This window comes from Typopeltis vanoorti, chromosome 24 (assembly GCF_054136105.1).
Source record: "Typopeltis vanoorti isolate ZY-2024b chromosome 24, IOZ_Tvanoo_1.0, whole genome shotgun sequence".
Taxonomy (NCBI): Eukaryota; Metazoa; Arthropoda; class Arachnida; order Uropygi; family Thelyphonidae; genus Typopeltis; species Typopeltis vanoorti.
Genome location: NC_143572.1, coordinates 71,023,912 through 71,049,595, shown reverse-complemented (window position 1 = coordinate 71,049,595; position 25,684 = coordinate 71,023,912). Strand labels below are relative to the sequence as shown.

The following is a 25,684-nucleotide window of genomic DNA, read 5'->3' as shown; positions in this document are numbered from 1 at the left end:
AATACGCCATCTGAGCAGAAAACAAAAGTCGAAGTTTTCAGCTGCAGGAAGTTTCAGGTAGGTGAAGGAAAGTTCGGATTATAGTGATAGTAAAAATAATAATAAAAAAATGATATAACGATCACAGATGCTATGTGCTGAAAAAAAATGCAAATATAATACATGAGGGTTTATTTATATTTATTTCGTAACCAGAGGCACATAGGGAGACTACGCCGCTATGCTAGTCTCCGACGGAGAGAGAGAGATACGAGCGTCACAGTGACGTCATTTCGATGTAACTTCCGCTTCATCCCATTTCCGGTAGCGAAGGAAGACGAGGTGCCCGCTCACGCATTACTGCGTCCGCTGCGGTCTCCCATAAGCTACCATGTTAAAGAACCAGCCATTTGAAGGGAAAGAGTCCGATTTTCTAAATGGATTAATTCCCAAACCTAAAACGAGCCCAAATTTTAGTAAGTTGCGCTATTCTCACTGAAAGGTAACAAATTGCATGACATGCTAATATCGGAATTTAGATTCGCGACATTCTTTTTCACGCTTTGTCAAGAGATGTTATATACAATACATCACCTTATATTTTGATACATTAAACAGGCAGATAATTATCCTTTGCCCCCACACTATCAGTGTATTCAGGCAATTTGCATCATCTTTATTAACTTGTGCTTTTCAGTTTAGCATTGGCAAACAGTTGAATTCCTGTCAAATCATTTCCCAACATCAGTAATGTACAAACTGAATGGCTGCAGCCATGGCACACTACTGGTCACCCTTTTTTTTTTTTTTTAATTTAATTTTTTTTTTTTATTCAGCTGCATCATATACTATTCTGATATCAGTCTGACAGCCACTGTCATATCTATGCTATAAGCTTCACATCAATTTCCATTTGTTTCTATTTACTTAATGGAATTCCATGTGGTATCCTCTCAGATACTTTTTGCATTTTTATTTATTTTTTTACTAGTTTGCTTCTGGAGTTATAGCCAAAGCAACTAAGGTTGTGAGGCCAGTGTATGGTGTGTTTCTTCTTCTTCTGGCCAGTTTGCATTTGTAAGAGCAGCAGTATCAGGGTATAATCATTTCCTTAACCCAACTCATCTGTTTGTTTTATTATAAAAAGTGAGTAAATTGCTAAAACTGGGCCAACGTGCCATGGTGTCTCTCATCCATACAGTATCATATTCCTATTCAACCATTCCTGAATTCTGCCTTTACCAAATTTTCCACCACCATAAACTGCTAATCAGTCTGCAATATGCTACATCTATCTTGGAGCTATCTTTATGTAGTGGAACTACCTTGTCCTCATTCCACTCTTTTGGGATCAGCTCTGAGAGCTGAGGCTTAACACATTCACTGCTACTCATTTATGACAGAATGTCCCTTAACATGAGTGTTGTTAAATTAGGGTTAAGATTCCAGATTACTCACAGTTCTAATTATAATTAACTATTAGATCAAAAGGTTATGTGGGTAGAGTATGGATGGCACATATTCTACTGCATAACCTTTTGGTCTATGTGCCATCCATACTCTACCCACATAACCTTTTTGATCTAATAGTTAATTAGAACTGAGTAATCTGGGATCTTAACTCTATAACAACACTCATATTAAATTGTGGATTAGGCCACCACTTTTGCTGTATTAAAACTACATGTATTTGTTCTCTGATGTTATAAATAGAATATAGCTTTGTAGTTTTTTTTTCCATAAGAAGTCAGGCCAGTACCACGGTTGAACAAATGATTGTCACTTTGGCATACTGTTCGAAATGTAATATAGCTTGTCTTTGTGTATACAGTGCCATAACGAGGGTGTGGCGAAGGAGGCACCTGCCATGGGCGCAACTCGGTTTGGGGCGTGAAACGTTAAAATAAATAGATATAAAAGTGCTATTTTATGTTGTATTTCTAAATTTTGGCAATACGCCGCTTTAGACACACAAATTCTGCAACACACTGCAACTCATTTTGATGGGATTAATAGTAAGTATTTAACACATTGCATTTAGTAAAATTTAACTTGTTACATTTAAATTTTTGTCATTTTTGGGTTAGGGGGTCACAAGTTAGACACTTGCCACAGGCACTTCATACCCTCGTTACTGTACTGTGTGTGTGTGTGCACTCCGGATGATGACCTTAATATGAAGGTCAAAACATTGGGACATGGTTGTAGTCTCCTATTCATTTTGCTGAAATGAATGCTGATCACTGTAACACTAAAGAAAAGGAATATCTATCATACATCTCCTTGAACACGTTAACAGACAAAGCACTTACAACTTAACTCTTTCAGCATTCCATTCATTCACCACACTCCAAACAAAAAATTCTACTCCTCAAATCCATACCAAAGTTCAAGGGATGATTTCTTGTTCTGTCCCTTCCAGCCAAGGGTTCAAATATTTCCTCTATATTAATCCTATAAAATCTTTTGAGTAACTTAAATGTTTCTATCATGTTCTCCCTTTTTTTTAACCTGTCAACTAACTTTTGCAACCCATAACCCCTCTATTCTCGTAGGGAGTATTCCACAGGCTACTTGGCTCTGGATCTTCTCCACCACTTTTTCATCCCCAAGAAACCCAGACCTGAGCACAGTCATCCAGATGTGGATGCATCAAAGCTTATAAAGAGAAATGACAACTTATCTCTGCTTGTTAGTGTTTTTTTCAGTACCAAGTAATCCTATAAGCTTCCTTGGCAGCCTTAGTAATATACCCTCTTATCTAAACTTCAACTCTATCTAATACCAGTCCTCATCTATTTCCTGGAGTACAGGTCCATAAATATGGTACACAGCTTGTAATCTGTTTATTCCAAAATGTCTAACTTTACATTTCTCCATGTTAAACTGATACCCGTTTTATCTTTTGCCCATAACAACAGCCTATGTAAATCATTCTAATACTGTTTGGCAGTATAGAATGATTTACACAGGCGCCACATCACTTTGATTTATTATTACCCTACTCAATTTTGCATTATTAGCAAACAACTGATTATTTCACTTGAAATCATTTATGTACAAATTGTAGTCCTGGTGCAGAACCTTTGTAGCACACTATTAGTCACCTGCTTCCTTCTGGATTCTTCTTATACTGCTTTATGGTAACTATCCATATGTCATTCTGGTATTCATATAACCAGTTTCATATCCATCCCCATTTGTTCTAGTTTGCACAAGAGTTCTATGTGGTATTCTGTCATATCTTTGCAAAAACCAGCAGTATCATCATATAGCCATTCCTTTGTTCAAACTTAGCTGTCACTCTATTATAAAAAGTTGGTGAATTACTAAGGCATAACTGATCCTCATAGTGTGTCATATTCTTATCCATCAATTCCTTAATTTGCTCTTTGATAAACTTCTCCAGCACTTTTGCTACCACTCCTGCTGATTGGTCTGTAATTTGTTAGTACACTCTTAGAGCATTCTTTATGCAAATTAATTAATTTGCCCTCTTTCCACTCCTCGGAACTCTGCCAGATCTGAGACTTAACAGCCTAAACAGAGGCATTGCCAGTTCCCTGGCATGTGCTCATAAAATGCGAGCTGATATCTAATCTAATCCCATGGCCATATTCACTTTGCGATTCTTCAGTATCCTAAGAACCTCCAATTCATCCAATCTGTTCTCATATCAGTTCTTATCACATCTGTCACTTGACATGGATGTTATACTATTATTATTATTACATGACACTTCCAGGGAGTCCAATGACTCATCGAGGGAGAGCACTCAATGCAGAATATCAGCAATAAGTTAATAGTTATTTTCTTATCAGTCTGTGTTCTCATCTATACCATTAAAATTAACCAACAAACTTCTTAATAGATACCCTCCCCACTCACAGCAGTGTTGTGTTATAGATTTTGTCCTTTTGTGTTGGGTTAAAATGAAATAAAATAAAAAGGTGTTGATTTCTTGCTAATTGTATGTCTTATTTTCTTATTCTAGGTTTACTTGGCATTATTATTATCAAGACCCCATTGAGTGAAAGCACACACACACAGCTCATCACACTGCATCACACCTTAAAGACATTCAAATTCTCTGCAGCCACCACACTCTCAGGCAAGTCATTCCAATCATTCACAACTCTGGATGTAAAAAAATCTGCTTTTCATTCCCTTGTTCACACTCTCCTTATACAGCTTGCAGGGATGACCTCTTGTTCTTCCCTGATCTCCCACCATTTTATGAAAAATCTCCTCAACATTGATTCTATAACAACCCCTTACCAAATTGTATGTCTATCATATTGCACCTCGTCCTCCTATCCACTAGACTCTGTAAATTGCATCTTCTCAACCTTTCCTCATATTCGACATTCCAGAGATCGGAAAAAATTACCTTAGTTGCCTCTGGACCCTTTCCAACATCTTCATTCCTTTTGAAAACTAGGTGACCAAATCTATTCCCAGTAGTCCATGTGTGGCGTAACCAAAGCCTTATACAATAGAACAAGAATCTCCTTACTTCTACAAGTCAGTGTCTTTGGTATCATTCCCAGAATTCATTATGTTGTCCTCACAATTTTGACGATGTATCCTCTAAATTTTAGATCCTTATCTACCATCACCCCAAGATCTCTTATTTCCTCTACCTCCAGCAATGTATGTTGATTATTATTTTTGTAATGCCGGCCTGGTTGGCTGAGTGGTTAGCATATCTGCTCTTCAGCCAAAAGGCCGTGGGTTCAAATCCCGCCGTGGGCATGGATGCTTGCGATTGTCTGTGAAAATATTAGTAGTGGTAGTGGACAATGGATGCCGTTGGTGTAGATGATGATGATGGTAGTAGTTGATAGATGAAGTAGTGGAGACTGAGAGCTGTAGAGTAGGTGCCCTCCCTCAATGAGTCTCTGGACTGCCTGGAGGTGTCATAATAATGATTGTAATACCTTGAAGAAGTCCAAAGATTCATCGAGGGAGGGTACCTACTCTTCATCTACACCAAAGCTATTTACCACTCGCCCATCAGTACCAGTATTTCTTTTTGTCTGTAAATTGTTTGTCCTAAAGATATGTGGGAGAAAAAAACCCTGTGCCTTCTTATGAGATTAGCTAACTTACCTTCAATGGAAAAATTCCACATAAAGATTCCTCCCATCACGACTAGAATCGAACTTAGGCCTTTTCCAATCAAAGGGCACAACATGCCATCGTTCTTCCAATTGTGCTACAGAGGCACTTGGTGTTGGTACATCATTATCATCAAATTCCTGACATGTACCCTCTAGGGGTGTACAGGATATGATAGTACCACATGAAAAAATTTACATCACCACTAACTTCCTATCTACAATTTTCCTCCAAATCAGTCTGTTACTTGTCAAGACTCCAACATTATCAGATCTTATATTTCTATTGTCTGAGGCACTTTGTACCATATCAATCCACCTATATCTTGGTCTTCCTCTGGGTCATTTTGCTGTCAACCTGGCAGAGAACACTTGTTTTGCTAATAATCTTTCCTCTCCCATTCTGTTTAAGTGACCATACCACCTTGAGATTAGCTCTGGTAGCGCATTCCTGGATGTTGACAATGTCAAGCTCTTTCCTAATTTCCTCGTTTTTAATATGATATTGCCATCTGTTCATGCCCCTAATCTTTCTCAGGACTCTCATATCTGTGGTCACTAGTCTTTGGTCAAGTGTTTTACTTCTGACCCAGCTCTCAGATCCATAAGTTACAATTTGGCTTGAATACTGTCTTGTATACAGCTAATTTAGTGTTTTGGCTAATTTCTCTCTTATTCCATATAAATTTATTCAGTTGACTTCCTACTATACCAGCTTTGTTGATTCTGTGTCTATTTCCATATTTAATTTACCATCTTCACTAAAAATCGTGCCTAAGTAGCTGAAATTTTTACTTGTTCTACAGGTTCTCCATTCACAATGCACTTGATATTTTCAATGCATTGTTATTGCTGACCTGCATACGATATCTAATACAACAGTTATTCAATTTAGTCAGGGAATCTTGTAGACTTGCAATGGATTTATTTAGAAGTATAACATCTGCATAAAGCAAAGCGCTGAGAGTAACATCTCCAATTTTGTAATCATATGTTGATACATTGATAAATTTTTTTTTTTTAAATGACTCACCACATAAGGTTGGGTAGGAGTCACCTCAATAGTACCATGGGTGGATTAAGAGTTTCTTTAAATTTATTTTTATTTTATTATTATTAGCATTAGCTGATTTTTTTTTTTTTTTCTGATTATTGTTGTTATAAATCTTGAAACTCTATCCCAGAAACCAAACATGGAGTTTTTAACGCACTACTTCTGGTCTTTAATAAGGTAAACAGCAGTCTCATATACTGAATGATGACATTCATCAGCATCCTAAAGGCATTCGCAAATATCCAACAACATGTGAGCAGGATTTGAAACATATTGGTTGGAGAAAAAGAAGTATGCTGACCACTTGGCCAACTAGGCTGGCAATGTTAGTTAAATTAGGAAAGAAAATGTAATTCTGTAGCATGAATGCTAAAACTAAAGACATGATTTTTGTATGCCTTGCATGCATAGCTTGAGCGTAGTGTCAAAGTAGAACACTGACATACTGAATGATGACATTCATCAGCATCCTAAAGGCATTCGCAAATATCCAACAACATGTGAGCAGGATTTGAAACATATTGGTTGGAGAAAAAGAAGTATGCTGACCACTTGGCCAACCAGGCTGGCAATGTTAGTTAAATTAGGAAAGAAAATGTAATTCTGTAGCATGAATGCTAAAACTAAAGACATGATTTTTGTATGCCTTGCATGCATAGCTTGAGCGTAGTGTCAAAGTAGAACACTGACAGAATGTCACTCCCCCAATTTCTCTAGACAGTGCTAGAGATAAGTCATATGCTGAAGAAATATGCTATGCTAAAGAAAAATCATATAGAGGTTTTTCTCCTCAGAAGCTTGAATTTTTCAAATAACATTAAACTGAACATAAAATCTAGTGCACGCATGCATGCACAAACACACAGTAGATTTAATACACTTCACTTTATGGTTTTATCATAATCTAAACACATCAGGTATCCTGCTGGTGACTTGGATTTTTATTCCTGCAAAATGGATAGGCTGTCTTGAGAATGCCAAGTTAATAACTGTAAGACACTGATCCCACAGATTTTAGGGCTGTTGTGATAAATTAACAAAATTCTCTCAGTTACTGATATTAAAAACATTCTTTTAATATTGCTGCATTTATTATTTCACTTTGATCTTCATTTATATTACTTGAGTCATTAAAATTCTGTTGTGTTGCTCCTACTACTAGTCTCTAATTACTGATTTGATTTCTTCCAGTGAATTCCACCCTCCCCTAGATAATGGAAGGTCATTCGAATAAAGATCATGAAGGTCATCATTGCTCCCATGTAGCAGCACCTTCTGTACATCAGACTTTAATGGAGATGGAATTTGAGAGGGGAATTTGGTCAGCAGGTAATTCATTTATTTATGTTGAATAGGAATTATTCTTTACACTGTTTCTGATCCTGAGAAGCTCAAGTTCAGAAAGTGTGAAGATAAGTTTGTTTTTAATAAATGGCCTTTTTTTTTTGTTTTTTTTTTCAAAATTTTGAAATGCTTCTTTGAAGTGAAGATCAAATACCACCAAAAGTAAGACTACTTTAGGAATATGCAATAATAATCAGAGCTCTCTGTTTCCAAATGGGGAAAAAATCATGCAGTCGTAATCTGGCAGATTGCTAGCATAGGGAAATTTCATCAACTCCATCTTACTGAACCAATTTAAAAATTGGTTCAGTAAGATGAATAATTACATTATAGATGATCAAATACATGGATTTGAAGGAAAAAAGGACATGTGCGAAGGAGGAGGAGTTTGTAGTGTCTGTATGATAATTATCTAAAATAGCATATGGTAGAAGCAGTCCAGTGTTTGGTAGTGCTGAATTTGGTGGGATCGTCAGAGAATTTATTCATTCATAGTCAAGGCTCTTTGTTTCCAAATGGGGGAAAAAATCATGCAGTCTTGCTCTGGCAGATTGCTGAGCATAGGGAAATTTCAGTTAAAAAGAGGTATATGGAACTATGGAATAATTATGACAAATTTAAGAAGTGCCTTAGAGAAGTACCATGGCATAATCTGGAAGAGAATGAGAAATAATGTAATGATACTTCACATTAGAAGTATCACAATGACAGGAGGATAAATCTCTTGGAAGATAACTAAATGAATCCCAACATTAAGCAGATGCTTCAAAAGAGATGTTGTGCAGGAAATATAAAGAAAAAAGTGATTAGCAAACGTATGTGCAGTACAAAGCATAGGAAGAGAAGAGTAATGCAAAATTAGATTTTGAGAGGAACTTAGCCAAGCAAGCCAAAAGGAAATCCTTAAGAGTTAATTTGTATCATCGTAATAGAAGAATGCAGTAGAATAAATTGTTGGATTACTAAATGATCTAATTGTGAGTGTGTATCATTCAGGTAGAGATAATGTAGTGACTCATGGGAGCTGGATCAATATTGGAATAGAGGTAGATGAACTGAGCTGAATAAACTTAATATTCAATTAAGTTCATCTAAGAAATGTCAATGAAATCTGAGATAATAATAATATTTAATGTCAGTGGGAATAGTTGAATACAACCACACTTATATCATTCCCTACCAGTGCTAAGACGTAAATAACCTGGTCAAGGACACTATCAGCTATCTTTCATTTTCTTGTAACATTGTACTTATGGAGCTTTATTTAGGAATTTTTAATCATCTGTTATAACATTGTTTGCTATATGAGAGTTGGCAGCATACCTTAACCACAGTTTCTGAGACTGACTGGTATGCAAATTGTATATGTATCTCAGAAAGTGTGGTTAAGGTCTTAAAAAATTCAGAATTCAGTAGCAATGGATAGCAGTATGATACTCTATGTAGGGCATTATATCATGTGAAGGGAAGAAAGTCTCATCTAAATAATATCCATACTACTAGCACTAAAATGAATACCACTGTAATGGGGTATTCATTTTGGTGCTAGTAGTATTATAGAATAGTATATCATTATTATTATTAGCATTGTCCTTTTGGCCTTCATTTCAGCAAGTTCAAATTTGATAATCTTTTCATAGAAATATGTGAAACTACAAAATCACCTGAACTGATCAGTCCAATATCCAAGTTTTGGGAAGTGATCGCTAGTTTATTTTATTTTTATTTATCTATGCAACTTTTTTGCAGTTGTTCCTTTGAACTCTAATAGTGTAAAATTTTATATATATTTATGACATATAATGAGTATAAATTTATATTTTGATTGTGTTTACTCCTCTATCTTTTCCTTAAATCTTGGTTTATGTTGTATTATTTATACTTTACTTGTTATTTCTTCAACTCTAAAATTTTATCCTATACGATTCTTACAGACTCTATCCTTATTATTACCTCTAACCCTTGGCTGCTATTAGTGTATTGCCCACATGTGCAAAACTCTATAGACAAAGGAAATGCCTCTGGCTAGAGCAAATTTCTTTGTTAGAATACTAGTATTAACCCTGTTTCAAATTTCGGAAAATTTATTTGTTTATACTGTGCCACCAAAATTCTATAGATGAGAGAAATTTCTTTATCTAAGAGCAAACACCTGGTATGGCACACGATCCTGTAACCTTTCCTTCTCTATTTCTAACCACAATAATCGAATATATTCTTATTTCGCACTGCAGTCGTGACTATCCCCAATATATTTACGCATAGGTTCTCTTTATGAGTGGTGCATTGAGATTAGTGATCAGGCAAATTATTTGGTTGATAAAAAAAAATTTATTCATCACTAATAAAGCAGGTTACAATTATTTTTATAGACACTAACTTAACTAATGTTGGTATGAAAGGTAAATAAGATAACTCGACGTAACATGGACATTCTAGTTCCCTTACAACATGCAATATTATCAAATACTATTAAAATGGGATGTCCTTCTAATTACTTAACACTCCTAGATTATTTTTACACAATTATTTGTTCAAGAACTATCCAACAATGACAAACTAAAATATTTTCACACTGCACTTTTCCAAGTTTTCTGACTCAGATCAATCATTCCCTATTCATGGTTCAACTCCTAAAATCCTACAACACTTCATAAATCACAATTCTAATTAATCCCTTTTTACCGTCACAATCTAACTTTCTTTGTATACAAAATTTGAAAAGTTCTTACTTTACCGAGGTGTCGGGATCTCACTGGCTTATACTTGCGATCATCAAATGGAATTATACGGCTCGCGTTTTCTTCATCTGGTCCCTTTTCAATGAGGTTACCTGGCTGATATATTCCTTAGGTTCTTGCTTCTGGAAGGTAGATATACGATCCCGATTTGCTTCCCATGATGTCACCAAGCACTGCCGCTGATGTTGGTCCACGAGGTTCCGCATTTTCTTCTCAACGTACACTGACCTGCTATGCCGAGACCTATATGCACACTGGCATTCTACTTGGCCGCATCGCTGCGTTTGTTCATCTCACCCCGACCTCACTGGAACTTCCTTTCTCTGGGAACGACTGGAACAGGTAAAAGGCAAAAGCAAAAGCCTCATTGTCGTGTCACAAAAAAACTTTAATCCCCTCGATGACCTTCACACAGCACCTCAATTCCTCTGCACTCTGTTCCGATGCTTCTCGTCCACGGGAGACCCCCACACACAACGTAGACCTTTGCGTACGTGATGACCTTGGGTCATGATTTAATCTTCTTATCTTTCTTGGGATTTTAGCATAATATTTGCATACTAACACATACTTCATCCATTCCTAAATTGCAACATAAGACATTTGACAATACAATATTCAGCAAATTTCAAATCAAGGATGTTATTATCATTTCATTTACATCCAATTTCTTTTTATTAATATACAAGTATTACATCAAGAATTTAGATTCTTGTTAAATCTGAATGAAAGGTAATACATTATAAATTCTCTTTCATTCAAGATTTAACAATATCATGTACTTCAGCTGTGACACAAGCTAATATGTGCACAAATTATGACTCATTATTGTGATTCATCTTTTGAATGTAGTTAATGGTCTGTCTTCCTGATGAAGTCCACATGGATGAAATATATTGGAGATTTTAGATAAAATATATATAATTTTTGCTACTTGTGTAAGCTATAAAATTATTACTTTATAATGTTCATTTCCTGTGTCAAATTAAAAGTATTCATTACATTGGTTGTGTGAAATGCATTTAAGTCAATTCCCATGTGCTATTTTTCTCAAACTAATTATCTTATGGTATTAATGTAATTTGCTATAGAGGTTTACATAATCACCTTATAATTCCATTCCACATAATCCCTTTTTGAGAAACTTTTTCCTGCTCAGCTACATCCCAAATCATTACGTGATGACTCACTGATTGGTGGAGTGCCAATAACCTCATTCAGATCTACATACTGTGAGGCTGTAATGAAATCCAAAGAAATCTAACACTTTATAACTTCAATTTTTTCCATTATCCATGTTTTATAAACAGTATGCAATTTAAATTAAAGATGCGAAGAAATTATATTCAGACATGTGATGTTCTGAAATCAGGCGCAAACTTTGTTTGCTTACACTTGGATAAAAGATTAAACCAAGAATTAAAGATGCCAAGAATTTCTTTGCATCTTTAATTTATAATATAACCAAGTGGAAAAATGTCCAACATCTCTCTCTAATCCAGAGTATTTTAGTAATAAGGTGTAACACCTTTTGGTTCCTCATATATTGAAATAGGACTTCTGCATTACTTCAACCTTGGTTTCACCTCCTGAGTATGGCTCCCAATGATGAGACCTCAAAGGTTGAAACTGGTCTGGGTAGCGACCCTTCCCATAATGCATAGCATTATATATACATGTCAGTAAGGATATGTGCTTTGCATTATGGGATACTAAGGCAAGTGATGTTGAAGGCATTAGCTTCTATATACAAGTTGCCCTGTCCTGAAATTACTTCAGATGCAAACTTTCTTTGCTTACGCTTGGATAAAGGATTAAACCAAGAATATAATTTCTTGGCATCTTTAATTTATGGTATAAACTAAGTGGAAAAACTAACAGTATGCAATTTAGTCGAAGTATTATCTTAACAGCATTTACCTAAGACTAGGTTAGAAGAATTATAAATGCTATTCATAGATTAATTAAACTTAGTTCATTATAGAACACCTTTTTTCCTCCTTCCATATCTTTCTCATAGCCATGGATGGAGATATTTCTAAAGTAGAGAAGTTATTGGGTAAAGGTCACAGTGCTGAGAGTAAAGATTCATCTGGTTATACAGCTTTGGTAAGGATTTTATTTTATGATGAATACTCTCAGTTAATAGTTCACAATTAAATTCTTTTCTTAATGTTTATTCTTATTGTGTTATGCAAATGGTTTATTGGGTATTTAAAATTATGCACTATTGAACAGAAAGTTTATTATTGTTATTAAGGCCTTCCAGTAATTCATGAACGTCATTATGGAGGTCTACTTTAGACAGACACCACATACCATTCCTTAAACTAATTTACCATCTGTACTCTCACAAGGCATAAAACCAAAACCTTGACAGCATTCCAGGCTTGCACTTCCTTTCCCCTTGTTCCACCATTTGAAAAATCTACTCAGTGCCCATCTAATGAAATACCTCTAAAATGCTTCAAATCATAGTGACAAGATCTGAGCATAGTCCAGATGCAGTCTAATTAGGACTTCTACAATTGATCCATCTTACCTTTTTTGTATTGTATTGTGCTCTAAATTTCAAAATTCTATCCATCATTCATCATCCTGAAATCCTTGCCTCTGGTATAGCTTTACCAATAGAATATATATCTTTCCATCCTTGGATCCCAAAATTCAAGATTATTACACTTAGATTAGCATCTTCATTAATTGGCTCACCTTATGCCAATTTTTCTGATGTGGTGCAACATCGACATTATCTCTAACAGGCTGTTATATTTGAGAGAAAGCTTGATTGCTCCAATTATTTTATTCCCCAAGAAAAACAAGTGTTCTCTGCCAGGTTGGCAGGAAAACGACCCAGAGGAAGACCAAGATTATAGGTGGATTGATACGGTACAATCTGCCTTAGATGATAGAAATATAAGATATGATATTGGAGTCTTAACAAGTAACAGACTGATTTGGAAGAAAATTATAGATAGGAAGTTAGTAATGATGTAAATTTTTCATGTAGTACTATCATATCCTGTACACCCCTTGAGGGTACATGTCAGGAATTTGATGATATATATATATAAGTTGGGGATGCTTAAGAGTCAAAGCTATATAACTGGGAGGAGACCTCCACATAGCCTTTAAAAGAATGTGGAGGACAGATCAGGGCTTCTGACCTAATGTCCAATCCTCACCTTCTCGTGGTGCCCCCCCCCCTGTTAGGTATCTACCTGGATACTGAATGAATGAGGATGAGCTGACAATTTGGAATTTAGCCAACCAAATTGTATTTTTATTGGGTTAAACCAAAAGATAGAAATGATGGTACAACATGACAGAATTTCATGCTGGCTGGGGCATTGCCCAGTTAGACAAGGCCCACATGGTTTTCGCCAGGAAACCAGGGCAAACAGCATCCTAAAACCCAACTCAACATCACCAGAGTTCAAGATCAGTACTATCAACATAAGAAGCCTGAATGGCAAAGAAATGGAGCTAGCTGAGGAATTGGATAAGTACCAGATCAACATAATAGGGATGACTGAAACAAAAAAGACAAAATTGGTGAGATATTTCTGAGCAATAAATGCAAAATGTTATATTCAGGAAATGACAATCAAGGAAAAGGAGTAGCCAGAGTATTCAACATTAAATATGACGCTAATCTTCTTGAATGGCAGGTAGTCTCAAGTAGAGTGTGGGCAAATATGAGAATGAGGAACTGGGCAATGACTTTGTGTCTATGGTCCCACAGAAGGTTCTACTAAGGTAGAAGTGGAGGAATTTTATGAGGCTTTAGAGAAAGAAACTAACACAACGAAAACGGAAAAGTTGGTCCTTGTTGGGGAGGATCTAAATAGCAGAGTAGGAAATGATTGTCAGACAAAAATATTTTGGGAAAATTTGGAGAAAAGAGCAAAGCTAATAATAATGGCAAATACCTGTTGGATTTCTGCTCAGGACATGGACTGGTTATTACTAACTAACACAATGTTCCCACATAAAAATGTGCATAAATTCACATAGAGAGAAGAGGCAAGGAATAAGAAAAGTCTCATTGGCTATGTTATTGTTGATAGTAATGTTTTCTTCGTGGTGCAGGACACCAGAGTGTACAGAGGATTTGAAATTGGAAGTGGTCACCATTTAGTCTTGAGCAGGATAAAGTTGAAGTTCATATTGAAAAGAATAATATGTAAAAAAGTTTTAAAGTGAATAAAAGTTGAGCAGCTCTCAGATGCGAACTGTAGACTAAAATACACAAAGATTATTGAATAAAAAATGAATGAGTTTGAGAACAGGAATCAAACCTTGGAGATTCAGTGGCAAGCCCTGAAGAAAACACGGATTGATTCAGCCAGAGAGGCTTGTGGTGAGATTATCTGTAAGGATAGAAAAATCAGAACTCCATGGTAGACACAGGAAGTTAAAGAGGCAGTGAAAAAAAAAAAAGAAAGCATATCAAAAGTTCCTGGTAAATAAGTCAGCTTGTTCTCTTAGAGAATATAGAGACAAATGTAAGAAAGCTAAACATGTAAAACTATCTAAACAAAAGTCATGGGAGGATTTTGGTAAAAACGTAGAAAATAAATATCAAGAAGGTAGCAAAATATTCTGGAGGTTGTTGAAGCTCAGAAATGGAGGACAGTGCTGTAAAAGGAATTAGAGATGATAAAGGTAACATGAAAACAGGAGAAAAAGATATCCTTGAAGTGTGGAGTAATTACTTCGAAAAATTGCTAAATGAAACAAGCAGTGATGATAGCACAGTGTTAAAAAACACTGGCCAGGCATGCAGTCAGGAATACATATCCATACTTGAAGTAGATAAAGCCATCAAAGGCCTGAAATGTGGAAAGGCAGCAGGAGTAGATGATATTCGACCATAAATGCTCAAGTATGGAGAGTCTTACAGTTGCTGCACTGCATAGTTCAGAAGGCCTCGACAGAGGGACGAATTCCCGATGATTGTAGTAGAGCTCTCATAGTTAGTACCAATATATAAAAAAGGAAATGAAACTGAATGTGAGAATTACAGAGGTATTTCTCTATTGAGTGTTCCTGGTAAGATTTATGCAAGTATACTTGAGAAATGGTTAGTCAATGAATCTGCAAGATTCCTTGACTAAATTGAATAACTGTTGTAATAGATATGGTATGAAGGTCAGCAATAACAAGACACAAACACAATGAAAATAAGGCAGAAACATTGAAACTATCAACTGCATTTGGAATGGAGAACCTATGGAACAAGTAAAACATTTCAGCTACTTAGGCACGATTTTTAGTGAAGATGGTAAATTAAATATGGAAATAGACAACAGAATCAACAAAGCTGGTATGATAGGAAGTCAACTGAATAAATTTATATGGAATAAGAGCGAAATTAGTCAACACTAAATAGCTGTATACAAGACAGTATTCAAGCCAATTTTAACTTATGAATCTGAGAGCTGGGTCAGAAGTAAAACACTTGACCAAAGACTAGAGATCACAGATATGAGAGTCTTGAGAAAGATTAGGGGCATGGACAGATGGCATCAATGGCAATATCATATTAAAAACGAGGATATTAGGAAAGAGCTTGGCATTGGCAGCATCCAGGAATGTGCTACCAGAGCTAATCTCAGGTGGTATGGTCACTTAAACAGAATGAGAGAGTAAAGATTAGCAATACAAGTGTTCTTTGCCAGGTTGGCAGGAAAAAGATCCAGAGGAAGGCCAAGATATAGGAGGATTTATACGGTACAAAGTGCCTTAGATGATAGAAATATAAGATCTGATAATGTTGGAGTCTTGACAAGTAACAGACTGATTTGGAGGAAAATTGTAAATAGGAAGTTAGTAATGATGTAATTTTTTTCATGTAGTACTATCATATCCTGTACACCCCTTGAGGGTATATATATCAGGAATTTTATGATGATGATATATTAAAGTCAGTGATGGAGTATAATATAACAATATATTTTATTTCAGTTGGTTAGAATGTTTCAGATTCTTATCTGCAATGGTGCATTAGCTTCAAGATCAGCATGTTGTGTTTATCGAAAAGAGTGCAGCTCAAACATAAAAGAAATTAAACTGTTTACTGTGAACATATATATTCAACAAATACAAATTCTTAGTACTTCGCTATATATCTCTTCAATTTCTTAATTTGTAACTTTTGTACGTACAAATAATTAAATGGCCATTCTAGGAATTACATAATGAGCTCAGTAATATTTTCTCACATTTAAATTTAATACTATGAGATAACATTAAATACTTTACAAAACAAACTGAACATAGCATTCATCTAAAAGTTCTGTAGTTTTACATGGCCATATGAGAACTTCCTTTGTAGCACTTATTTTATTGTTTTTACTTGCTCATTTCTTCTGCCTTATTTCAAATTATTTAGACTGTGGAACTCCAATATTAGTTAAGGCCTCACTTAACTAATTTAACATTTAATTGAGCAGTTCCAACTGCACTTCTAATAAAAATAACTTTACTGCAGATTCCATATTGCTCCTTGGAACGTATATCACTTGGTTCTCATATACAAAGGCTTGATACTTTGTGCTGTTGTTTAATTATTACTTTCACAGTTCTATTTCCTTGGAAAGTAGTTAAAGATGCATATAAAAGCTTTTGCGAGATTAGAGAACTTAATTCAGTAGTTTATTAGAGCTTTCTGACTCTACTTTCCACCTTGCCTACACTTTGCTTTCTAGTGATAGCCGTTCTAAAAAACAACTAATGTACATGCCCAAGTTTCAAAGCAAAACTTAACTGACAATGTGGCTACCTAACCGGCCATTATGGATGAAATACACATCCTCTTACGCTTCGTATCCATCATATATTTCAATGCAATATCAATGGTATCACAATTTTAATACGCACTTCACATCCATGATGATAACCTTGACATCTATAGACGTCTTGGCCAGTAAAGTGGTTAATACAGTGAATGCACACTACGAGTATTTGACATAGAAACACAATGGCAAACAACATAATTTATAATATATAGAACATTTCTGTCTTATTCCCTAAGGATTACAATATATGGTAAGCAAGTTTATTACTTAAATTCATTTAAGTCTCTTTTATTATGCTATCGCTTAACCACATGGTAGCTCTGGTAATACTAAGCATATAATGCATTAATAAATTCAAACACACATTTGTTTAAGAGTACTTTATCACATGACAAAAATATTCTTATTAATGTAATTTTGCACTCAGTATATACAAAACTGTGAAAAACAAAAATAACAAGTGAAACGATCATGTACAGTTTTCACAAGGCCTCCCTAGCTTCACATCACTCAGTGACAATATCATTGACATAAACGTGGAACAGTAATGATCCCAGTACTGAGCCCTGTGGAACTACAGTTGTAGCCTTGCTTTTCACTGATATGGCTTCCTCACACACAATTCTATCAGACAGATAGCATTCTCAATCTACTCTAATAGCCTGATATCTAAACCCATGTTTATTGGTTTAGATATCAGGAACTCCAAAAAAATTACAATATATTCATTTCTCTAATCAACCACTCTTGTTAATCTCTAATTAAACAACCAGTTTACTGAAGCAAGAGTAGGTAGTTAATAAATTCATGCTCATCTCCATAAAGAATAACTTTACTTCAGTTACATTATGAGCTCTTATTAAATTTTCCAAAATCTTAACCATCACAGAAGAAACAACCAGGTCTATAGTTTGTTTCTACATTTTACTATTAATGCAGTGGCATTATCTTTCCCTCCTTCCAGGAGTTTTCCAGTTGCACAACTTGGTAAATAAACAGCCATGTAAATAACCTTTTCAGTTTCTTATCTGGTTCTCTTAAAATATATGATGATATTTCATCTGGCTCCACTGTTTGATATACTTATCAATTGGTATTCTGTATATGTCCACTTCATTTCTTCATCATATTTGGTATAAAACATGCTTCAGCAGGATTAAACACCCTAATACAGTAATTATTAAGCAGTTTTACTATTATTAATCATACAGCCACCTGCTTTCATCTAGGAAGGTCATTCATCCACAATCACCACTGTAATCTCAGATCCTTAATAGTAAATTTTATTGCAAAAAAGGTGACTCAAAGAGATCAATCAACTGCATTGAAGACTTCAAGCTAACAAAAATTTTCAATGCATTTAAGTACCAAGAGGAATTTAGGGCACCAGCAGTTTTTAGCTTCAGGACTCTATGCACTAAGTAGTTTATAAATTCATATGGTGAGTTTATGCCAGAATAAGAATAGGATTATAGGCCTTCTAAATGAGAAATTTTAAATTAGTACCTATTGAAACCAGAACTGGCTCTAATAATGAAATTCTAATGCTCTTAAATCTGAATGTTTTTCATTCACTTGAAAATATATACCACTCTAGTGATTATTAATTAATGTGCATGAAATCTTGATTATTAATAGTTTTTTTATAGTGTTTCCACTTATCAATCAACTGGCTGTATCTTCAGGTTCCTCTATATAATACATTCTTGTGAAGTCTTCAGGTGATAGATTTCATGTCTAGTGTAAGATTCCTTAGCCTGCTTACAGTTCTAATATAGTATAGATTTATTACCTTTAGTTAGTGCAGACGGTGGATTCACATCAGTGGATCGTTCAATTATCCACATATAAAGCTAGGCTGAAGAAGATACACACCTACTGACTCCAGTGTTTGTTATTGCAATTTATTAATGGTTATTGCTGATGTGAAACAGTACATAATTGCTGGAATGAAATAATTGAGATGAGTTGTTTACAAAAAAAAATTAGATATATTGTGGATATGAATGGAAATGTGCAAAATAATAAAATAAAGATAGTGGAGGAAAACAAAAGTAGCAAATGATTCAAGAGTAGCACCATGTGAAGATTCTGTTATAAAAGGTGTGGTGGATGGGGGGGGTGGTTCATAAGGTCTGTTTTTTAGGAGGGAGGATGAACAGGATGATAGCTGCTCTGGATGTGAGAAGTAAGCATGCGAGGGAGTTAGTAGTAGGAACGATGATGCGGTTGGGTATAAGGAGAATGTGAGGATGGATATCAGGAGATCATTGAGGAGAGTGAAAGACAACAGTGTGGTAGGAAGAACAGTTGGTGTATTACCCAGGTATGACAGTGATGAGATGGTGAACCAAAATCATGAGAATAGTATGCTAGCAGAGCTCAGTGAGGAAAAAAGGGATGTTGTCTGTTGATGTGTGGAATTTATTTAATGGCGATTGGAAGTTTGTAAAAGAGGTCATTTGGATTTAAATAGATTTGGTATGAATCCACTGGGGGTTGTTTATTGCTAGAAGGAAGTGTAGTGAACAAGGGATCAGCAAAAGTCAGATGATGTAAATGAGAAGTGTAAGAGATGGGAATGTGAGAATAGGAATGCAAGTTGGACAGGGAGATACAGTAAAGAAAACATTCAGGAAGCAGTAACGAATGCATATTTGTGATGATCAGCATAGGAATGGGATGGTCTGGAATACACAGGAGTAGTTGAGTCTGGGGAGATATATGAGATAGAGGGTAAGGGTCAGCAGGGAGCAGGAGTCACAAATTAAGGATAGCATTGGTACGACTGGTAACAAACCAAGGAATAGACTGTTATGCTTATTTATGAATGTCAGGAGTATCCAAAATAAGGGAGATGAAATTGATGAATTGGTTGAGTTTATTTTTCTGAAAATAATAGGAATAAGTGAAACATGGTTGGATGAGAATTTATATCCTGACAGGAATAGAAATTGAAGGATGTGATGTTTTCCCTGAGGCTGCTGACAATAGTCAGAGAATTATATCCACAGAAGGTTGAGATATGAGAAGAAAACAGCAACAGTGGTTTTGAAGCAATGTGAGGTGGAGGTTGAAAGAAGGATGTTTAGTTGGATGTTGTATAGGGAGGGAATAATGTGGAGGATACAAAGAAATATATAGACAACTTTGTTTAGTGAGCAAGAGAAAGGTGATCATTATTGGTGATTTTAATTATGCAGCATTGACTGGAATGAGGAGTTATTCATTCTCCTTATTCTCTGAGGAATAAGGAGAATGAATTCAGTTCTTAAGAGACCACTTTAGAGCAATATGTAATGGAAGAATTAGGACACACAGTGATCTAGAACCAATTTGATCATATCATCAAATGATGTGAACAGAATGTCTCATCTTTCTCCATTTAGCAACATGACCATGAAGTGATTCCTTGGGTTCTAGCTAGTCATATGAGAACTATTGCAATGTGGAAGTACAGGTCTTGTGATTATGAAAAAGCTTAAGGGACTATTGATAGCTATAGCATGGAAAGAGGAGTTAAGTGGAAAGGTGTTGTTTGGGCATTGAACAGAAACTATTTAACAACAGCACTGATTGAGTGTATTCCAAAGGTGAAAAGACGTAAGATGATGAATAAAGGGATTAAGCATGAAATCTTAAAGAAGGCACTGTGGAAGATGTGAAGGCACAGGATGAATGTTGGTAATAATCAGTTGCATGAAGAGTACAAAAGAGCAGGTTAGAAAGGTAACTCAGTTGGTAAAGACAGGAAAAATGCATTATAAGCAGAAATTAACCAATCAAGCAAAAAAATAAATAAATTCTAGTGAGTTAATTTGATATGTGGCAATAGAAGAAAGAATGGCTATGGGAAGACGATGGTAGCTAATGACAGTGGTAGATTGGTAACTGATGCAGAGGATAAAGCTGAAATATGAGCAGTTGATTAGAGTATTTCATCCTCATGTAGATGACATCATGAGAAGCTGAGTGTAGAGGAGGGACTGGTGATGAGTGAATGAGGAATTAAGTAAGTTTGATGTTAATAAGGCAGTAGAACTTGACATTATATTACCATGTCTTGAAAAAATTCTCTAGGGAATTAGCAGCACTCCTCATACCTATTTAACATGAGTGTAGCAATAGGATTAGTCCCAAAAGAGCAGAAAGCAGAAAAAATTGTTCCACTTGACAAAGGGGAAGTGGCCATTCTGTGTGTGTCTGTCTGGAGTTCGAGATGTTGGTGAAGACCAGGCTTCAGAATTAAGTCGAAAATAGTAGTATTCACTATTTTCTATGATGGTCAGCATAGCTTTGTTATGGGATGGAAGTCATGTGACAAACTCATTCAATAAAGGAAATGTGTATACATTGATGTACTTGGATTTTTCAAAGGCCTTTGATGGACTATCACATGACAAGATAGTAGCTAAATTGAAGCAGATTTCATTAGATAACAGACTATTCAGTTAGCTGATTGGCTCTCAGACAGGTATCAACAAGTTGTATATGGGGGGGAAAGGGATCCCAAAAGAGGAAGGTTACTAGTGGAGTGCTGCAGGGATCTGTTTTGGGTCCATTATTGTTTAACTTTATATATTATTGATATGATATATTTTAACAGGATTAACTGGAGATATGCAGCTGTTTGCATATCTCCAGAAACAAAGAGGTTGTGGTTTTCTTGTATAAAGTCTAGATCAGGCTGCTTTTGCACAGATTTGATTGTCTTTGCAAAGTGAGTAGAATACATTGCTTTAAAGTGTGGTAAGTGCAGAAACTCAATGGGTGTGTAATGCATGGTTTGATTTTTTGCATTAGAGTGTAGACTTTCCTTGAGTCTTTTGACACCATGGAGATCTGATGTTAATAATAATATTGCCAAGACAACATGTATACTTCATTTCATGCCCAGAAGTCAGTGTGGTAGCAGATAGAAATTTACAAAAAAAAAAAAAAAAGGTTGGCGTGTGTATATTCACTCAGCTTATTTTCTCCCTCAGAATACTGAGCCTTGTCGTATATATCATTGAAGAGATATTATCCCTTTTTAAGAGTAAAAAGGAAATTAACTTTTGTACATTTTTATCAAGATGAATATTTCATGAGTTTGTGAGTAGTTGAGTTCCCATAATTCAACACAAACTGAATTGTGGGAACCATAAAATATTACATGCAGTTTTACTTATTTGAAGTTTTCACCAAGAACAATGGCCTTATGGCCAAAAGGAACCTTATTGCCTATGATATCTTCTAGTAAGCTGTTTGCACACAGGACCATGGCACCTTATCCTTTGATTGACTGGATACACTGTATAGCTGTCATTTTTATTTTTGCTTCAGTTCTGTACTATAGTTCATTTCAAACTGAACAAAACAGACAGTCTCAGAGAAAAGATTTTCCAAATAAGTCTTGTAATATTAACAGACTGTATATTAGCCATAGGCTGCTGTCACTAATGCTCATCCTCTAAGGATTGTGATACCACAGAGCCCTTTGTTATAAAGTAAAGAGCTTTATAACAGTTTAAATTTTTGGAATCTGATTATTTTTTGGCACATCCACACCATTAAAAGTTTAAGATCTTTAATTTGAGCTTGATAGTGAAATTTCAAATGGATGAAACCATTACAAAATCATTGCATCATGTTAATATATTACACCAATGATAAGTTGTGTATATTAATGGTGTTAAAATTTTTCAGCATTATGCTTCTAGGAATGGTCACAAAGATATCTGTGAACTTCTTATAAAACAAGGGGCTAAGGTTAATGCACAGACACCAGGTGGCGCAACTTCTCTTCATAGAGCATCATATTGTGGTCACACGAGTATTGTACAACTTCTGCTCTTACATGCTGACCTTACCCTTTGTGACAGTGATGGTAAGACTGCATTGCACAAGGTATGTTTAAAACTGTCTATATATTCCTTTATTAATAGGGCACATGTTCATTAAAAAAAAGTCATTTGAGTTATATTTTTACCACACAGTTTACTGACATAATTATATCTGATATTTCAGTTTGAGGTTAGTTTATCTGAAATATTTGAGCATCTCTGAAAGAATGTTTTATAAACAACTATTATCATTATATACAATTCATATAATGATTACCTATGGGTAGAAAAGTCCAGTGGTGGTTATGCAAATAAGCTTCATGTGCTTCACTTTGGTTTCACCCTTATAACTTGCACTGCATTACAAACTCCAACTCACATTAATTAAATTTATAAATTTTCTCAAAAAAAAGAAAAAAAGCTTTAACTTAAAGTATACTAACTTATTGTTAATAGCAAATCATAGTTTTATGCAAGTGTTACATATTCATATGATGAATTTTATCCCCTGCCCCCTTCTGTGTAATTTAATTTATTCTTTCTCTCCCTTCATCTGAATTCTATTGCATGTCAAATAAGTCATTCAGAATTTGATTATAATTAATCAAATAACTAAACAAAGTGTCATTACGTGTGGAATACCATTTAACTGCACTTACTGTTCTCTAAGTAACATCATCCTTACAACAACAACATTGCTTATCAGTGGAAGAATGCATGTAACTTTGCTGCTGAACAGCACAGTGGCAATCATTCTGCATAGTAAGAGGTGTGTGATATTGCTTTAGTGGCCTTTGTTCCTCTCCAATGTTGAAATATCATTTGCATTAGGAAGTATCAGTAATGCCCTGCTATTACTAGTGTTGATCTCATATATACAATTTGGAGTTGTTACATAAAGGATTTGTAACAACTCCAAACATAACCATCCTTCCTAGAATGTCATTTTTTTTTTAAAAAGGTTATATGAAATGTTGGCCTGGTTGGCTAATGAACTTGCTCTCCACCAGCAGGCTACAAGTTTGAATCTGGACATGGAGGTTGATGATTATCTTTAGAAGGCAGATGAATTTCATCATCCAGTGTGAAACCACTCACTTATTGAAGGCTTTCAGTGGCTCAGAAAAGTTCCATGTTTATTCTCTAGAGCAGGGTTTTCAGATGAGTAAAATAAAAAATGAAATTCCAAAATTCCTTAACCTGCTGAAGTGCTATACGTTTATCACTTTTTGTAGGTGGGAAACACACACACACACACACACACAAAAGTCAATGCTAGCACAAACACATCAGTTGCCTTGACAGACAAACTTGGCATCCTTTTTCCTCTCAAAGCATTACTTTTCATCTGTCATATACTACACTTGTAAATCTCAGATCCACACAGCCTTAGAAATACTGTTCTCATGTTTGGAAGTGGTACAAGGACCTACCTAAAAATTCTTGTTACTGTGCAGAGGAGTGCAGTTTGGCTGATCAGCAATCCTGCTTCAATGATTCACTTAACCACTATCTCGCACAACACATAGTACATGTCAGACTTTGTCTTTCCTGCAAGTACTTTCATCAGTGCTACTCCACTAGCGCCCATCATTCTTCTACTTTCATAATTTGCTAGAACATGGATTCCAGCTGCTCAACATCCTTTTACAGTCAGTTTGAAATGCAATGAACTGAACCTGCTTTTCCCTTTCTTTCCTAATTCTGCTTGCTTGTATTCTATGGAAACAAGTCTTTCCCACATATGTTTCTGAGAAACTACAACCGTTAGTGATAGTTGCTATGGTTACTTCAGAAACATCAAGATTTACAAGGTGGATGTATGCAAGCTGCAACTCAGTGAACACATTCACTGGAAATAAGAAAACTGACCTGTCATTTACAATATTTATCATTGTGTTTCATCTTTTCAATAAATATTTGCATGTAAAATGCCAGTTTTTTTTTGTGCGTGTGTGTGTGTGAAAAAATCCATATCAAAAATAGATCTCATTGTGCCTCTTCAGTATTTTCATTTGACTCATCTTATGTGTTTTGTCACTCATTCAATTTTTTCTTATTTCAGGCAGCAGAAGGTGGTCATCTAGAAATAGCAAAATTTTTACTAAGCAAAGATCCTAACTTGAAAGACAAAAGAGATAAGAATGGTAGAACAGCAGCGACGTGTATAACAAACGATGATGAGGAACTGCTAAAGTTGTTGATGTGAACTGACGATCACTTTTTTTTTTTCCCCTACAGTATTATAAATTTCCTTATGTAAATAAGAGATGCAAACTATATGATATATTTGTAAATGTTTTATAAAGGCATAATATTTACTCATTTTGCTAGCAATTATTTAAATATGCAATAAAATTCCAGTTTTGACAGAATCAACTCTTTTCAATATTTGGTATTGATTAATTTTACCAGAGGATATTTTTGTAGTTGAAATCAGCTGGATATCACTGATACATGGTACACATTCTCTGAATGTTTAAAACAAAAAATAAAAGGATACATTCCTACTTGAAATAGACAATATAGAAATTTTAAAGACATTTCATAGTGCTGACAATTCAGTGACTTTTATGTTTTTGTTTATTTAAAGAACCTTGCTTTTTTAAAAAAAATAATTATGAGTAAAGTACAGGTATCCCTCGATGTTACCACGTATATCAATCACATTAATCAAATCTAATTATCAGTGGTAAAAATTACAATTTGCCCATGATCGATTGCTGTATTAATAATTCGTTTTGTATGGTACTCTTTTAGAAAAAATAAAAAATGAATGCAAAGTAAATGTTTAATAAATACTTGTACCTACATTAGT

The 25,684-nt window shown here is 35.1% G+C and overlaps 1 protein-coding gene across 3 annotated transcripts; it reads left to right on the top strand.

Annotated features, from left to right (window-relative positions):
• On the top strand, positions 1-25,684 carry LOC150093398 (uncharacterized). Of its 3 annotated transcripts, none has more exons than XM_090413842.1 (5): positions 1-57; positions 7,345-7,482; positions 12,259-12,347; positions 22,730-22,930; positions 24,932-25,684. In XM_090413842.1, exons 2-5 carry the CDS (start codon positions 7,368-7,370, stop codon positions 25,073-25,075), a joined length of 549 nt encoding a protein of 182 aa, XP_090269968.1. In that variant the 5' UTR covers positions 1-57; positions 7,345-7,367; the 3' UTR covers positions 25,076-25,684. The 3 variants fall into 3 exon arrangements, with proteins under 3 accessions (XP_090269968.1, XP_090269967.1, XP_090269969.1); XM_090413841.1 differs by lacking the exon at positions 1-57 and adding an exon at positions 322-455; XM_090413843.1 differs by lacking the exon at positions 1-57 and adding an exon at positions 1,912-1,994.